Genomic DNA, 19,241 nt, shown 5'->3' with positions numbered 1-19,241 from the left:
TTCTGCTCTCCTCCTTGGATGGTGCCCAGGCTATGGATTAGGATCGATCTCTTCCAAGGTCATTAAGTCTCGATCACCTCCATGACCTTTTGGTACCTAATAAGTCCAGTACCAGGGTGCTACCATCTTTTACACCCACAGCCCTAAAACTGTGAATCAGATCTCCTGCTGGAATGTAACACCATTCATTGCTGGTAACATGTAGTGCGATTGTGGCAAAGCTGATAGCGACTAGCAGTCTCTTGACAATGCACCTCTTGACAATGTTTTAATATGTACCAGATTAGTGAGCTATTCTTGCCACACTTTGGTCTCTGCTATTCATGATCTTCTCGCTAACCTTCGTCATGTTGCCTGCTCAGTTGTCTTTCTGCGCATCCCATGTCATGTGGGTACCTGGGAAATGAACTGACTAACAATTTGGCTCAAGTACCACTTACTCACTCCCTGTTCACTTTGCTGCTCTCAGGTGCAGATTTGCAGGTGCACGACGTCTCTGCTCACTCAGAGATGGAATGACATCTGGTAAGCAACTGCCCCATCTAAAAAACTCTGTACAATCAAGGAGATTAGTGCAGCATGGCACTCTTCCTTTCATTTCTCCCAGAAGGTATCCACAGTCCTATGTCATCTTTGGCCTGATCATAAGTGGTTAACCTTGTGTAATAAGCCACCTCCACATTGTGGTTGTGGAGCCTTACAGACAGTGGCTCATATCTTGGAATGTCCCCTCTCTTTGGCACTCCATGCTAAGTATTGACTTCCAGATTCATTACCTCTAATATTGGAGGATGATTTGTGCATGGTTGACATGTTTCTCAGTTTTCTCCATGAATATGGTTTTTATTCTCAGTTATATGGTTTTAATCTATTACCGGGGGGGGGTGGGGGGGGGGGGGGGCAGGGTGATTGGGGATTGGGTGTCTCCTAGTCTGGGGTTCACTGACCATACCTCCTTGACTAGGCTACTGTTTCATCCCTCTTTTATGTTGCTTTCATTGCTTTTAGATTTAGTTTGCCTCCTTTCTTCCACACCCAGTTTTCTGTTTTAGATGTCGCACTCTGTTGAGAAGTGGGCACTCTTGATTGTAATGGATCAGGGATGAGACAGCTGGTGGGATGTTTCCCATAACATGCAGAGCTCCGGGGGTGCCCACCTGCTTACTTCCTTGTTTCCTTCATCTTGCTTTTATTATTGAATATACCACAGATATTCATTATGTATTTAGCATTCTGCTTTTTTATGTCATGAATCTCCCTACTAGATCAGAAAACATTCTTGGAAGACATCTCTGCTTACAGATGTGCCACTCTTGGATCAAGGGGCCGATGGCTTCTTTGTTTGGTCTCTGACCCACCCAATCCCCCCCCCTCCCCGCCCCTTCCCCCCTCCCCCCCCCTCCCCCTGCCGCCAGTCAACCCACTCACCAACCCAGTTATCAGTTTCAATTTGACACCTTTTCGTGTTGTCCTTTAATACATATTTGTGTAATTTTTGTGGTCTTTGTAGTTTTCTTCAATCGCCCTTTATCTGGGAACACATAATTTGTTTTGGAAGACAGGATTCATGTGTATGAACGATGGCCCATCCAACAGAGTTGATGCTTGATGATGATGATGATGATGATGATGGCTTCAATGCTAGTAGAGTTTCCTTCTTCCATAACACTGATGTTAGTGTGTCCATCTTGCCATTTCACCCTTAGGATCCTTCTCAGAAAGTGCTGGTGATACTTTTCCAGGCATTTTCTGTGCCTTATGTAAGTAGTCTAGACTTCTCATCCACATGTAAAAGATGGTATATACATATAGCTTGGTGGCAATGCTCATATATGCTTCTTCAGATAGATTTGGGATTGCTTGTAGATCTCCTTAAGAGTTGGCAAGAATGACATTATCATGTGCATATTGAAATTTAATGGTGATTGTAGTGGATATTTTAGTCTTGGCTTGTAGTCAGCTGAGATTGAAAAACCACTATCAGTCCTTTATTCTATTTATATATCCTTTGGCAGTTTCCCATTGACAAGATGAAGTATAGTTTCAACAAATATTGAGAAGAGAGTGGGAGCTATCACACAACCTTGCCTCATACTCACTGTGACTTCAAAATTCTGTCCACGGGTATTGTTGTTAAGAACCATGTCACTCACGTTATCATGCAGCAGTCTAACAGTGTTAATGTACTTCACAGGACAGCCTGCTTTGGCTAATGTTGTCTGCAGGGCATCTCTTTTGATTGAGTTGAAGGGCTTTGCAAGATCTATGAATTACATCTGCAGAGAATGTTGTTCTTTGCACTTCTCCTGCATTTGTCTAGGACAGGAAATCATATCTGTAGAACTGCGATTAGGTTGAAATCCACAGTTTTTCAGACACACAGTCTTCAGTGAGAGGTATCAGGCAGTTGGATAGAATTTGATCGTGTATTCTTCCAGCAGCAGACAGGAGGGATAGTTAACAGTAGTTAACACTGCCAGTTCTGTCCACTTTTTTGAAGATAGTAAGTATCTGTGCTCCATGTTTTGACAATGAGAATTAATTTTCATCCAGTGAGGATTCGTCCACCTTCCCTGAAATATTCAGCATGGCCTCCATGTGATCCAGTGGCTTTGTTGTTTTTAAGTTGCTTAATAGCTTTCTCAACTTCTTGTAGAGAAGGAACTTCATCAAAGGGTATGTGGGGTTTTTATGGAATTGTGGAAGATATTGTTTCTTTGATCTGTGGATCTTTGTTCAAGAGTTCGCGGGAATGGTAGTTCCACCATTGTTAATGAAATTACTGTCCAGGAGAGTAGAGCCGTCCCTGGGTTTAAATAGGTTTAGACATGGGCCATATATGGTTTTTGACATGCTGAAGAAAGCTTGAGTGATGTTAGTTTCTGCTTTCTGCTAGGCGTTGCATTTCCTGAAATATCATCATCGACCATTTGTTTTTCAGAGCACGAGTTTTCCTCTGCACTTCCGCCTTTGCTTCTCCATATTCTCTTTCTTGATAATTGACTTAGGATTGCTCTGCCAAACCTGGTGCACCTTTCTCTTTTTGTTTAGTAGTGCGTGACTTTCATGGTCATTTTCATCAACATAGAACACAATACGCAACACAGAAAATCAGCAAACACTTTACAGATTGTAGCAAGAATTATGAGACTCAGAATACCTAGTGCAGATGAACAGAACATCCTTAGTTTCAACAACTGAGAAATGAAGTTGCAGAAAACAAATGCACACGTAATTTTTCAGTCAAGGAATCATTCTTTTGTAATAAACAGTATCTTAGGTTACATGTATATTCAAACTGATTCGTGCATTATTTGATCTGATCAATTTTCTGCTTAGCGAACTATTGTAGAAATGTAGTATATGGTGTCTTGAATACCAAGAGTGGAAAACAACCATTAGACAGTGTAACCATGTTACTAGAACTGCTATTTCTTACACCTATAAAATGATTTTTTCCCATTCATCAACCTGTGTTCAATCATAGACTTTGATTCAGTTTGAATTGCGATACCTTAAAATAAAAGAAAATCTGATGTAAATCATTTCTTTTCCAAGTCCTATGGATTGATTTTTTTTATGGGCAACACATTCTTGCTCTCTCAGCAATGTATCAGAAGAGTGCTGTTTATAATAAATCAGATCTCCAGCATTTCATTTGAATTGACCCCAGCCAGATTTTGAGAAATGTGTATCCCATGTAGGTATGTGTATCTAAGAGATCTTGTGAAATAAAGAAATAAAATAATGGAGGAAATACACCTTGGAACTTACTGACAGGTTAAAATGCTCATTAAACCAGAACTCAAATCTTGCTGCCTGACAGTTTTAATGTGCCAGGAAGTTTCAAAACAGTACACACTCCACTGAAGAGTGAAATATTGAGTCTGAAAATACATCTTGCTTTTTGTCAAGGAGCTATGTAACAAGAAGAAGAAGACACGCACTTGCCAAATTGATATTATTGAGACTTTTTCGATGTGTCGGATAGGTCATTTGCATAAAGTCATAGTTCATATATTTTAATGCTTTATATGGTCAAAGGACCTAAAAGAACGTTATATGAGGTTATTGCTTGTAGCTTCATTGTGTTCCAAGTTTCACCTGTGCTTGACCAATGTCAGCAAAAACTAACAGAATAATGGAACATACTGATGGAAGATAATGTTATGAGGAAAGGAGGGCAATGAGTAGTGGTCAGGTACCACAATGCAGTGGTTGTTACTCAGATCTTGAACTCAGATTCTTAATTGGAAAGTGTGCAAGTTGTCCCGCCCACCCCCTACAACACAGATGTGGAGTAGTTTTCACCTGATTCAAGAAAAAGCTTAGATGCCCTGTGCACATTTGAAGTATCACAGTTGATTTAATTGCTGCAGTGTTGAAAATAGTTGTGTGAAATGAGCTTTATTACACAAATTATGAATAAAATCTTATTACTTCATATCTTTGTGTTTTTATTGTTCATATTGTGTTATTGCTTTGCATTTTTTAATAATTTTATTATTTATTTATTGCCACATTTTTGCAGGTGGTGCTGTGCTTTGATCGAATTTTTTGGGATCCAAGTACCCATCTGTTTGGACATGTGGGAAGTACAACAGCATCACGAGGTGAACTGTTTCTCTTTTGGAACTTATACCGAGCACCTGTACTGCTTGCCTTAGTAGCTGGGGAAGCAGCTGCTATAATGGAAAATGTTAGCGATGACGTCATTGTGGGACGCTGTATAGCAGTTCTGAAGGGTATCTTTGGAAACAATTCAGTTCCACAACCAAAGGAAACAGTAAGTCATTCTTTTAAATATTGATTTGCTAGCCACCCTTTTGTGACTATTGTCATGGAGTTTTCTAGACTAAGAATAGACATTATCTTTCAGGTGTAGAAACGTACGTACTACTGTCATTTCTGTCGCATAACTCCTTCTGGGTGATGCGATTTTTTTTCTGTCAGTATATATTTATTGACAGTTCAATCACCCATAATTTGGCAATCAAGTTAATAATAGTGAAAGTCTGCCCGGCATGTGTGTGGTTGTTTCAAGTATATGTCTATCCCAGAAAAGGAAAGGAAGGGGCAGACCATTCCTACAATAACAAAAGTACTGATGATGAGGGAAGGTGAATATTATAGTATGTGTACAGTGAGTGAAAGGCAGCCAACTTTTAAACTGCTCTACACATCCACTTCTGCTAACTACCAGCACCCAGTGAGATGTAGTCTGTTGTGGTTGGCAGGAGAACCAACCGTATGGGTAAAGGAGGCCGAAATGCACGCGTTTTATCTCACGCAGGCTGGCGTGAGGTCTGGAACATGACAAGGGAATTAGAATTGAGAAAAACGGACGCAGCTTGTGGAATACTTAACTTGAATTCATTAATGGAGAACGTCGCTCTTTATGGTACATGATTCACAATATCAATAGTATGGATACTGGCGCCTTGCTAGGTCATAGCAAATAACGTAGCTGAAGGCTATGCTAACTATCGTCTCAGCAAATGAGAGCGTAATTTGTCAGTGAACCATCGCTAGCAAAATCGGCTGTACAACTGGGGCGAGTGCTAGGAAGTCTCTCTAGACCTGCCTTGTGGCAGCTGTGGCTGTAGCTACGCGACGAAAATCAATCAGAAACGATTCAACCACGTCATCTGTAGCTGCTTCAAATTCTGCGGCGAAGGCAAGTCTTGTATGGCACGAAGGTGCGTGGGACTGGGATGTATCCCTTGGGAATTGATTACGTGTCCCAGGTATGGTAAGTCCCGAGCAAAAAACACACATTTGTCCTTCCGCAAGCGAAGACCATTTTGTCGCAAGACCTGAAATAATGTTCTGAGATTGGCCAAACGTTCTTCTTGCGTCTTTCCAGAGATCACAATATCGTCCAGATAATTTGCTGCAGTAGGGACCGACGCACAAACAGTTTTTAGATATTGCTGAAACAATGCAGGAGCGGATGCACACCCGAATGGCAGTCGTTTGAATCGATACAAACCAAGATGCGTGTTAACCACCAAAACGCGCTGGGATTCGTCGTCCACCGGTATTTGCAAGTACGCATCTGTGAGGTCCAACTTTGAAAAATATATACCCGGGCACAGTTTGTCAAAAAGATCTTCCGGGCGGGGTAAAGGAAAAGTTGCAATCACTAGTTGTGGGTTCACTGTTGCCTTGAAGTCCACACAAAGTCTCAACTTTCCGGAAGGTTTTGGCAAAATTACTAAGGGTGATGCCCAGAGAGAAGCCTGCACACGTTCAATTACACCTTGTGATTCCAATTCGTGCAATGTTTTTGCGACCTCATCACGCAATGCGTAGGGAACATTGCGCACTCTGAAAAATTTCGGTTGCGCGTTTACTTTCCGTTCCAAATGTGCTTTATAGTTCTTAGCGCAACCGAGGCCCGGTGCAAAAATGTCTGCAAATTCTTCACATAGACGAGAAACACTGTCTGAGGGCACAGTCTGGTTCACTGATAAGACCTGATTTACTATAGACAAATTAAACAACTGAAATAAATCGAAACCAAACAAGTTCACTGCTGATGAAGAACGAAAGACGTAAAATGACACAAGTTTTGTTTGTCCTTTGTATGTTGCAAGAAGGCTGCACTGTCCTAACACAGGGATAGCTTGACCACAATAACTACTTAAATTAACCTTTGCGGCACGCAACGGAGGTGTGCCCAGCAGTTTGTAAGTGTCTTGATTGATCAGTGAAACTGCAGCTCCGGTATCGAGCTGGAATGGTATCACTTTGCTGTTAATGTCCAAGTCCACAAAAAGTTTATTGTCCTGCTGATGACAAGAGCGACTGTCTCGTGCAACGTGAACTGACACTGGTACATAATCACTTGCTACTCGAGGGGAGTTCCGGCGATGTCGATGCACACTATTTTTGGAACGGACACAGTCACTGTTAGAGAGAGTGGCACTGGGCGGAGTGGAATGAACTAAATGAATTTCCATGGGTGAAGTTTCGCGAGCCTGAGTATCCTTGGTTCGATTCCGGCGTGAAGCAAAGGGCCTGGAATGGTGTTGAGCTTCCAACCTGAGCTTTTTCTGGCAAACACTCTGAACATGTTTAGTAGCACACCGCGGGCATGATTTGATCACTGCATTAGCTTGCCTGCGTGGCACAGGTGGCTGAGAGCCTCGTGGCAGCGGCGCAGCTGGGCGCGAGGACTGTTTACTGCTCCGTGCAGCTCGCCTGGCGGGCCGGTTAACCTGACACACTGCTCGTGAAGTTTCAAATGATTCCTGAGCAAAGTCAAGTGTGTCCTGCCGATCCAATATGTCCATCACTTGTTGAAGGGAGGGATTGACTAGTTTCAAAATCTGTTCCCTTATACGAACATCAGAAACGTTCTGTGCAATTGCATCACGTACCATAGTATCTGAATAAGGGAGTCCACATTGACACTCAAAAGAACAATCCCTAGGAAGACCTTGCAAGGTTGCAACCCACTCCCGATTAGTCTGACCTTCCGTACGTTTTGTACGGAAGAAGGTACACCGTTTCGCAACGACATTGACTGATTCTTTGAAATATGCATCTAATGCAGACAAAATTTCTTCGTAGGACAGAGTTGCTACGTTGCATCGGGGAAATAATTTGACTATCACACGGTACATGGTCACCCCGACGGATGAAAGCAGAAAAGGCTGCCGCTCGTTACCTTGAATTCTGTAAGCGGCAAGATGGAATCCAAATTGGCGTGACCACTCTGTCCAGCTTTCCAGTGCAGCATCAAAAGGTTGAAAAGTGGGTGCAACAGCGTGTTATGGCTGCGTTAGCGGTGAAGCGGCTGCTGCCGCATCGTTTTGCATCGCACATTGGCCGTGGACGAGCTGTCCAAGGGCATCCAGTAAGGCCTGCATCTGCCGATTCTGTAAACGATAAAATTCGGACAGTACATATGGAGATTGTGGCGAAGCCATTACACAAGTAAATCAGGGCAATATCGATAAGAACGCGGTTTTGCCTCGTCGCCAATATTGTGGTTGGCAGGAGAGCCAGCCGTATAGTTAAAGGAGGCCGAAATGCACGCGTTTTATCTCACGCAGGCTGGCGTGAGGTCTGGAACACGACAAGGGAATTAGAATTGAGAAAAATGGACACAGCTTGTGGAATACTTAACTTTAATCCATTAATGGAGAACGTCGCTCTTTATGGTACATGATTCACAATATCAATAGTACGGATACTGGCGCCTTGCTAGGTCGTAGCAAATAACGTAGCTGAAGGCTATGCTAACTATCGTCTCGGCAAATGAGAGCGTAATTTGTCAGTGAACCATCACTAGCAAAATCGGCTGTACAACTGGGGCGAGTGCTAGGAAGTCTCTCTAGACCTGCCTTGTGGCGGCGCTCGGTCTGCTATCATTGATAGTGGCGACACGCGGGTCCGACGTATACTACCGGACCGCGGACGATTTAAAGGCTACCACCTAGCAAGTGTGGTGTCTGACTGTGACACCACATAGTCTTCATCTGGATTCCCTGTTATGAATATCACTGACTGTTAGTGACACCTCTCCTCCAGCCTGTGACACTTCGGAAAAACAATATGGATGGCAACCAAACCCAACACTGGCGACATATATTTCAGATCAGTATGTGTGCCTGCGTGGAGATAGAAGAGGCTTTGTTGATAGCACCAAGCAGCTGCTGGATATCATGAATGATAGTCTTTAGGACACTACAGTGGTTTTCATTTATTAATGCTGGGTTAATACCTTTCATGAGGCCACTGGTAACACATCTTCCTATGTCCATCTTCCCCTAGAATCTCTTGTGCCAGCCATATTGCATCCCGTATAAGACAAGTGGAATTTAAAAAATGGATTGCCAGGACCATATACTGGAGAACTCTTCTTAAGTAAATAGAACGAGTGGAGAAATTGATGTTTGTGACGGAAGTTTAAGACACAAAGCCGCATGTTACAGGCATTGTGTAAAATGTCTGTTGTACAGTTCTTGCTGACTAGCAAACTTCAGCACCTCATTGCTGATACACTGAAACAGGTCACTGATTTCCATAGCCATTGTAGTGTATAGATGTGCTGCAGTTATTTTCTCCTACTATTCATAAGTAGAGTACAATTTGTGATCACTCACGCTGGTGGTAATGAAGAGTCTGGTGCAACAAAGATGTGGTTCCTGAGGCCAGCGATGGCAGAGTTCCTGAAGTCAACAACTAGTCAGAAACGAAGTCCAGATTATAGCAAAGTCCTGGTAAGCATACACAAACAGCCCAGGGAGCAATTCAGATAAAAAACAAGCAAGATCAAACACTACTGAGCAAAGGCACATAACTAAGGCTTCAGCAAACTAGCAAGACAGGTGGCAAATGTCAGGGTGCGGTATTTACAGAAACATTTGCGTCAGTGGACACTCGTGACTGCAACAGTATCTTACACGAGAGCAAGCCGTGGCTGGAGTAAGTAGGCTGAGTATCTCTGATCTGTTCTCCATATCAATACTCAATACGAAAAAGAATGATGGACGCCAAGTTTGAGGGCAAGAAGGTGACCAAGAGCAAGATGGATTAACTCTCTCAAGATCAGTATAAGAAGAGGGAATCAGGAATGGAATAAAAGTTATAGAAGAAGGATGGGGCAAAGACAGGGCAAAGTGGAGAAGTACCATAAATGCTGGATAAAGGGAAATGAAGGCAACAATGATCTGATAAATAAGATAGGTCCCCACTTATATTTACTGTTTTTTAGCTCATGAAACTAAAATTTTTGTTAAGAGCTGCCACTTAATTTGCAAAAGAGCAAAACTCAACAACAAGTACATGTGACGTCACAATGCTCAAAACACAGCTTCAATATTCCTGGAATTAATGTTTTTATGCCATTTACAACCTTTTTTTATTGGACCTGTCAAATTTCCTGTGTTCACAATGTTAATTTGCACCCAATTTTCCGTTAACATATTAATAAATTTCCCGTGATTTATGCTTTATGAAACATTGTTCATCAAAAGCAAATTGACGTAATAAACATGAAATGATGTAGGTGTAGTGTTGGGTAATGTTTACAAATGTTATGTAGGTAAGTTTCTTGACACAAGGTGAACTGATAAAAATCTGAGGAATTTGTGCTTTATTTCCCTCAGCTGCCAACCTCTACCTGGCATGGTGGCTCATAGGGGTAACTTACGTTCATTCAAATAATGACCAATCACAACAGCTTTAAACCCCTACAGCACATGTACAGCTTTGTGATTATGACACATCAGTTCAAAAGCATATTTTGCATGTTTTATTCTTTGACTGCTTCTCGTGGTAGTTGACACCTTTGCATTGCTCAAATGTTTCCGGTTTAAACAATGAAACACTGAACCAGTTAAGTATTTTTTCATGCTTTGCAAAACGTGTTTCAAGAATTTATTCTCGTTGTGAAGTAGTGGAAATATTTATTTAAGTATTTTTTGTATTATTTCATATGCAGACAATGTGAGTGATGGTCTCTCTCTCTCTCTCTCTCTCTCTCTCTCTCTCTCTCTCTCTCTCTCTGTGTGTGTGTGTGTGTGTGTGTGTGTGTGGAGGGGGCACAGTACCTTATAGCCTCAAAAAGACGACTTGATTGTTAGAGACACAAAACAGCACATAAGCCAAAATCACTCAAAATACTGACGTAAATATTTGTGCTTGACATTGAGAATATATTCTTGAAAAGCATCGTGCTAAGCATGAATGAATATGTAACTGATGTCGTGTCTCATTATTTAAATAATGAATTGCAAGCTTTCCAAAAACAACGATTACGCTGAATGAAATTAAGTTGAACATTTCTCCTTCCTAGACAGTTCCAGTTATGCCAGTGGGTAAACATAAAACAAAATTCAGATATCCTTTACCAAATAATAAATCGGTCTCTAACAAGTACTTTGACACCTATTATGTGCACACATAATAAATAAACTATGGAAATGCAAGGGAGGATCCTATATGTAAGTTTTATCACTTAAAAATTTATTTCTCGCGTTTTACATTTTCTACATGTTACATCATTTCTTTGAAGACCCTTCAAATGTGCAAAAGTGGTGTTTTACTGTATGTACATTTTAACTGAAATGAAACCCATTCAGATAGTGGATGAGACAGCATGCATCTCTAGGCCTAAACGCCTTAGATTATTTTCTGAAGGTCTTCAAAAATTTGTGTGTCCAGTGGCGTAACTCCACCCCCAAATGTCGATGAGATTGTTTTGGTGCCAGACAGTGATTCAGATTCTATTGTCGGGGTCTCTAATGCATATGCCAGTATGGCTTAAAATATGTCGTGTATAGCACTTCTTTACACATCATCGGCACTTCCCTTCCCCAGACTAAGTGCCTCACACACTGATAAAATGCATTGCTCTGTTGCTGCCTTTTGCTAATTTCTACCTTCATCCTTGCATTCTCCTTACATTCTCTTCTCCATCTTCAGTAGTTACTGCTGTTGTTGTTCATCCTTTACTGTTAGTTTCCTGCAACTCAATATTGTCACAAATAGCAATAACTTTATCTCCCTTCCTCTACAAGATTCTCCTGTCTCTTTGACGAATTCATCCACACCATTATAAATGATAATGGTGACCCAACACTTCCTTATCACAGCCCTGTAATGTTCCTAAACCAATCACTTTCCCTAACTTGTATCTGGACACAGTAAGAAGAGTGGACTCCAGGTGGTCAAATGGCACTACTATCATGTTTAGCTTACAGCTCTATTGCATCGTACTGCATCTGCAGCAGCAATTGGAGCATCAGTTGCTTGAACAACTTCAGTTATTTATTTCCAAACTTACTTTCGCTCCAGGATTTGCGTACCTTTTCTCTGGGAACACTGTCATATATCTTTACTAAATCAAGAAATGTCATCAGCAAATCTTTCCCACACTCCAAGTGCCTTTCCATCAACTGTCTCATATTAAAGATTGAGTTCAGTGTTGATCCACCATGTCGAAAGCCATACTGCTCCTTTTACAACCGACGTTCTACTTTTTCCTTCAATCTTCTTTTCACAAACTTCTCCATTATTTTTGTTACTTGTTATATGAATGTGATCCCTTGATAGTTATCACATACTTTTTTCTACCTCCATTCTTGTCTGCTGGAATTATTATTATTGTTTCCCTCTTCTTTAGGCACACAATTCTGTGTCCATGTGCACACAAGCAATCTATATAACCATTATAGCCCAGAAGGTCCAGCCAGCTTTATCATTTCCACACTTTCATCTATCCTATAAGTACATAGACCTGTTTATTTCTACAATGGTTTACATCAGTTTACAGCTTGCACATTTAGCTATTTTTTGACATAATCGCCATTTCTGTCCATGCATTTTTGTAGACGCTTTGGCAGTTTTTGTATGCCCATGTCATACCAGCTCGCCGCCATGCTGTGCAGAAAGTTACGAACCTCTTCTTTCACCTCATCATCGGATCTGAATCGCTGGGACCACAATTAATCAAACAGGCAATTCAGAACTGGGGAAGAGGAATGTTGAGCAAGGACGTACACATTCTCCATCACAACGCACATTGCTCTCGTGCAATAGTTTCAGTGGAATATAATCACCCACCCACCCTATAGTCCTGACTTGGCGCCCAGTTCCCTAGGTTAAAAGAACATTTGGCAGAAAAGCGATTGAGGATTGAGGGAGCTAATGTTCTTTTCTTTATTTTTTGTTTCTTCTGTGCACATATTTACTGTCCAGGACTGCTGCACAACAACATGCATGTAGCATTCACTTTAATCAGTCTTGGATCCTACTACAAGTTCATGTCAGTTACTTCTCTAGGGAAAGCTGTCCAAGTTCTCTATAGAGAAGTTCAAAATCTGTTTGGTTTTATGCCAGCAGCCATTCAACAGACTGCATTTGTTGGCTTTGTTCTTAAAAGTTAATCCCTGCACAGTATTTCTGCGATGAGGACGAATGAGTTATGCTCAAGCACCCAGTCAATGAACCACATGCTCATTCTATGTGCTATGATATTTGATGTATTGTGCTGTGTTTTTTAATGTCTATGTTTTGTTGGCATCATAAACCTCTTGTATGAATAAGAGGAATAAATTCAGCGTATGATTTTAGTTAGAAAATTTAAAAAAGGAAATGGGTAGATTAAAGTTAGATAAGTTAGATATAGTGGGAATTAGTGAAATCCGGTGGCAGGAGGAAAAAGACTTCTGGTCAGGTGAATACAGGCGTATAAATACAAAATCAAATAGAGGTAATATAGGAGTAGGTTTAATAATGAATAAAAAAAATAGGAGCGTGAGTAAGCTACTACGAACAGCATAGTAAATGCATTATTATAGCAAAGATAGACACAAAGCCCACACCTACCACAGTAGTACAATTATATATGCCAACCAGCTCCGCAGATGATGACGAGATTGAAAAAATGTATGATGAGGTAAAAGAAATTATTCAGATAGTGAAGGGAGACAAAAATTTAATAGTCATTGGGGACTGGAATTTGATAGTAAGAAAAGGAAGAGAAGGAAAGGTGGTAGGTGAATATGGAAAATGGAGTAAGGAACGAAAAGGAAGTCACCTGGTAGAATTTTACATAGAGCATAACTTAATCGTAGTTAACACTTGGTTTAAGAATCGTGAAATAAGGTTGTATATGTGGAAGAAGCCTGGAGACACTAAGGTTTCAGATAGATTGTATAATGGTTACACGGAGATTTAGGAGCCAGATTTTAAATTGTAAGACATTTCCAGGGGCAGGTTTGGAAATTGACCACAATCTATTGGTTATGAACTTTAGATTAAAACCGAAGAAACTGCAAAAAGGCGGGAATTTCAGGAGATGGGACCAGGATAAACTGAAAGACCCACAGGTTGTAGAGAGTTTTAGAGAGAGCTTTAGGGAACGATTGACAAGAACTGGGGAATGGAGTACACTGGAAGGAGAATAGGTAACTTTGCGAGATGAAATAGTGAAGGCAGCAAAGGGTCAAATAGGTAAAAAGACGAGGGCTAGTAGAAATCCTTGGGTAACAGAACAGATATTGAATTTAATAAATGGAAGAAAAAAATATAAAAATGCAGCAAATGAAGCAGGCAAAAAGGAATACAGATGTCTCAAAAATGAGATCAACAGGAAGTGCAAAATGGCTAAGCAGGGATGGCTAGAGGACAAATGTAAGGATGTAATGGCATATATCACTAGGCGTAAGATAAATACTGCCTACAGGAAAATTAAAGAGACCTTCGAAGAAAAAAGGGTGCTTGTATGAATAGGAAGAGCTCAGATGGAAAACCACTTCTAAGCAAAGAAGATAAGGTAGAAAGGTGGATGGAGTATATAGAGAGTATATACAAGGGCAATGTGCTTGATGGCAATATTGTGGAGCTGAAAGAGGACATAAATGAAGATGAAATGGGTGATATGATGTAGACAACATTCCATTAGAACTACTCATAGCCTTGGGAGAGCTAGCCATGACAAAACTGTACCATCTGGTGAGCAAGATGTATGAGACCAGCAAAATACCTTCAGACTTCAGGAATAATATCATAATTCCAATCCCAAACAAATTAGGTGTTGACAGATGTGACCTGAGTCAAAACAAAGCCCCAGGAGTAGACAACATCCCATTAGAACTACTGACCGCCTTGGGAGAGCCAGTCCTGACAAAACTCTACCATCAAGTGAGCAAAATGTATAAGACAGGCGAAATACCCTCAGACTTCAAGAAGAATATAATAATTCCAATCCCAAAGAAAGCAGGCATTGACAGATGTGAAAATTACCAAACTGTCAGTTTAATAAGTCACGGCTGCAAAATAATAACATGAATTCTTGGAACATGTGAGGCAATACTGACTTATCTTAAAGGCAAACCTACGTATCCAGCATTTGTAGACTCAGAGAAAGCTTTTGACAATGTTGACTGGAATACTCGCTTTCAAATTCTGAAAGTTGCAGGGGTCAAATACAGGTAGTGGAAGGCTATTTACAATTTGTACAGTAACCAGATGGCAGTTATAAGAGTCGAGGGACATGAAAGGGAAGCAGTGGTTTGGAAGGGAGTGAGACAGGGTTGTAGCCTATACCCGATGTTTTTCAATCTATGTATTTGGCAAGCTGTAAAGGAAACAAAAGAAAATGTGGAGTAGGGATTAAAATACATGGAGAAGAAATGAAAACTTTGAGGTTTGCCGATGACATTGTAATTCTGGCAGAGACAGAAAAGGACCTGGAACAGCAGTTGAACGGAATGGACAGTGTCTTGAAAGGAGGATATAAGATGAACATCAACAACTGCAAAATGAGGATAATGGAATGTAGTCAAATTAAATCAGGTGATGTGGAGGGAATTAGGTTAGGATATGAGACACTTAAAGTAGTAAATGAGTTTTGCTATTTGGGGAGCAAAATAACTGATGATGGTCGAAGTATAGAGGATATAAAATGTAGACTGGCAAAGGCAAGGAATTTGTTAACATTGAGTATAGATTTAAGTGTCAGGAAATCATTTCTGATTGTATTTGTATGGATTGTAGCCATTTATGCAAGTGAAACATGGACGATAAATAGTTTAGACAAGAAGAGAATAGAAGCTTTCGAAATGTGGTGCTACAGCAGAATGTTGAAGATTAGATAGGTAGATCACATAACTAATGAATAGAATTGGGGAGAAAAGAAATTTGTGTCACAACTTGACTAGAAGAAGGTATTGGTTGATAGGACCTGTTCTGAGGCGTCAAGGGATCACCAATTTAGTATTGGAGGGCAGTATGGAGGGTAAAAATTGTAGAGGGAGACCAAGAGATGAATACACTAAACATATTCAGAGGGATGTAGGTTGCAGTATGTACTGGGAGATGAAGAAGCTTGCCCAGGATAGAGTAGCATGGAGAGCTGCACCAAACCAGTCTCAGGACTGAAGACTACAACAACAACAATATATGATGGACTGGAACTCGAAGTTAGGACTTTTTGGCTTTTGTGGGCAAGTGCTCTACTGAATGAGCTACCCAAACAATTCGCAACATGCCATCACAGCTTTACTTCCAATAGTATCTCATCTCTTGCCTTCCAAACACACATGCACATGCACAACTACATTGTATTGGCATTACAGCACTGTTTGCGTGATGAGTGTGTGTGTGTGTGTGTGTGTGTGTGTGTGTGTGGTTATTGCGATTAGTTATGATTTATTGGAATTAGCAGCAAAGGCTGCATGTTTTGAATATATCTTTATTTCCTTGAACTCGTATCTCGATTTGTGCCCATCATCAGCTGCAGAACTAAAACATTCGGATACCATTAAAGACCAATAACAATGCACGTTTCATGACATTCCGTCTTATTATGGAGGAGAGATATAACTGTCACTATAAAAATGTGTTGTATAAGTCTGTGGTTCAAATAGTGCATATGTTTGGGTGTGTCAGATGAAAAACTTTTTGAGAAATAGATAGAGGGAAACACATGTGGCATTGGTCCATAGGTGAGTCATTCTCAAGTGGGAAGTTTGGCAGCATAGTCAGTGCCAGTAATGCATGGGTAGCATACAAAATAAATATGAAATTTACACAACCTTTGCCATTAATAATATCAGAGTGAATGTTTTCAAAATATGTAATATATCTCTTGTTCGTTATGACCCTCTTGTATTATAATGTAATGTCTGTATATTAATAATGATGATGAAGCTGTTTTAAAAAAAGTAGTAAAGCCACTCTCTCCTCACAGATAAGGCATGAGAACACCATTGCTTTGCTCTTTGAAAGAAGTATGTAAGTATGTTCAGCACTCGATTTCTGATTCACTGTGACAGGTCGTGACAAGATGGCGAGCAGACCCGTGGTCCCGAGGTTCCTATTCATTCGTTGCTGTGGGATCATCTGGAGCAGATTACGATATTTTGGCTGCCCCTGTTACTCCAGGCCAACCACAGCCTCCTCCAGTTACTCCTGCTTCACAGAGCGGTAGCAGTGGCTCCAATGGTAATTCTGCAAATCCTTCAGCCACTCCACCACCTGCTCAGCAGCAACAGCAGCAACCGCCTCCTCGTTTGTTTTTTGCTGGAGAGCATACAATTCGCAATTATCCTGCAACTGTTCATGGAGCATTTCTAAGTGGATTGCGAGAAGGCGGGAGAATAGCTGACTACTTCACCGGATGTCCATACGCACCTCCAGCTGGTAGCACTACCAATTCACAATCAGCTGCAGCTTGATTATTTTCATACCCTTAGCCTGGCTTTACTGCTAGTAGTGTTGTAATTTAAAACAGATTTTTGGAAATTTAATACCAAACACATTACTTTCCCTTTGGCCCATCATGAGTGAAACATGAAACAATCACCGATAGAAATTGTCATCTACCTTACAGATCAGCTTTTTTCATATTTTTATCTACTGTGCAGACATGGAGTACATAAGTACATTGAAAGAAAATGAGAAGTAAAGTTGGAACTAATGCATGTAGTTTTAGATGTAAAGGACAAAGAATGATTTTGATGGGGATGCGCTATATTCTGTTCCAAGATTATGTATGTAGGTGAATGTGAGACTTTTTTAAATGGACCTGTGTGGTGTTGTGTTAGTTATCTTTGTATGTTACTCTTAGTGCACAAGATAAAAAAGTTAGAGGTGACATCAGTTAGTTTTCTTATTGGCAAAGAAATGTAAATATTTTTGTGTGTGTGTGTGTGTAAAATTATTTTCTTTCTTTTAACTTCTTTTTTCAATTTTCCCAAATATGATTATTCAGTATAACTTGTCTTTGGTTAAGGAGTGACTGAATTTAGTGAATTTGTGTTCCGCACTTCATGTTGTATAAAATTGTATTAATTGTTATTTTTACAATATTTTGTCAATTAAGAAACTTAACTATCTAAGAAATACAGCTGGCTTAAACAAAATCTCCACCTTATTTTGCACTCAGTAAAATAATGTGACTGGATGATCTGTTGACAGGACCTATATTATAATACAGAGACTGGATTTAGTTATGGAGTGCTGAAGTTGTTGTTTGTGTATACTATCCTGTTGGATCCAACTGTGCTGAGAGGTTATGATAGACCTGATCACATGGAGAACTGATGTTCCATAGCTAGCACCACCAAGTCATCTGTGCTATTGAGAGAATATAATGCAAGCCACTCTGCCCCTTAAGGACAAATGCAGAAGACATCAGCCCCCTGGTGGAAAATTCCCGTTTGTGCAGGTGGCACCACAGTGCTCGCATGATGATAGAGTGGAGGGCAACAGTACTGTCCCAGCCATGGACTTGTTACACCATCGGCAGGAGTAGAACTGCTGCTGGAGTGAGCCAGGAAAGACCCTCCAGTGGAGAGGCACCAAGTCTGGAATGTAGACTTGACTTTAGAAGATAATGCAAACTTGATGCCAGAAGGTGATACAGTTGTGGAAGCCCAAACCCATGGCAGGTTTTTGCTCTCCCATATCACTCGGTTGCTGGCATAGCTATCTCATTGTGGTAGCATTGCCGGAGTGTGGATATGTCTGCTAAAAAGTTATTATTAATTACACAGGATAGTGGATCATTTCTTGGGCCAATGTACCATTTTCAGTCACTTTACTGACTACATTACTGAATTAACAGATCATTAGTTCTCATTGTCATCTTGGCAACTTTCTGTAGACCACTAACACCTTAGCAGGTCTCATGTCCTGATCAGTAGTGTTACAACCTCCTAAACACTGGGAAATACATTTCTTATGATGCCCCCCCCCCCCCCCCCCCAGACACACACAATTATTACTACTTCTATTTTCCACTAAATGTACAAACTAAGGATGATAAAGCAAAATTCTTTTCGCTCCATAAATTATTCTTAACAAATCTCCTTTAACATTACATGGTCTTGAGGAGTTACCCTTAAAAAAAATCTTTAATTATAGGTAATTGACATGCATAAAAAATAGCCTCACTGAAGATGGGAGCCAAAAATATAATTTAATACACTTTATAGTTCAGTGTGAAAGAGATCGATATCAGTCATTTAGCACTTTTTACTTCAAAGGCACCCTCTTCTTCTGCTTTCATATCAGACAAATGAGTTAATTAGCTATGCATTTGTTAGACAGTGGGAGACCAATCAAGTTGGTATGAAATATCTCAGGGGTGCTTTAGTTTCATTTAAAGAAATCAGTGATGAGAAAACTCGGTTAGCATTGGCTGATCGCCATCCAATAATTCATCACCAACCTCTATTATTTGAACTCTCAAATAAAAGTCTATAAGCACAATCAGT

General features: G+C 40.5%; 1 protein-coding gene across 5 annotated transcripts in view; it reads left to right on the top strand.

Annotated features, from left to right (window-relative positions):
• The window catches only part of LOC126284166 (lysine-specific histone demethylase 1A), a 111,295-nt gene extending 93,308 nt beyond the window's left edge, over positions 1–17,987 (top strand). For all 5 annotated transcript variants that reach the window (XM_049982897.1, XM_049982898.1, XM_049982896.1 and 2 more), the window contains exons 10-11: positions 4,532–4,786; positions 16,797–17,987. In XM_049982897.1, the coding sequence (XP_049838854.1) occupies positions 4,532–4,786; positions 16,797–17,198 (657 nt within the window). In that variant the 3' untranslated portion in view covers positions 17,199–17,987. The remainder of the gene's footprint in view (positions 1–4,531; positions 4,787–16,796) is intronic.
• The last annotated feature ends 1,254 nt before the right edge of the window (positions 17,988–19,241 follow it).

The sequence above is a fragment of the Schistocerca gregaria genome, chromosome 8 (assembly GCF_023897955.1).
Source record: "Schistocerca gregaria isolate iqSchGreg1 chromosome 8, iqSchGreg1.2, whole genome shotgun sequence".
NCBI lineage: Eukaryota > Metazoa > Arthropoda > Insecta > Orthoptera > Acrididae > Schistocerca > Schistocerca gregaria.
Note: the sequence above shows the minus strand (reverse complement) of the source record. Positions and strands in the feature narration are given on the sequence as shown.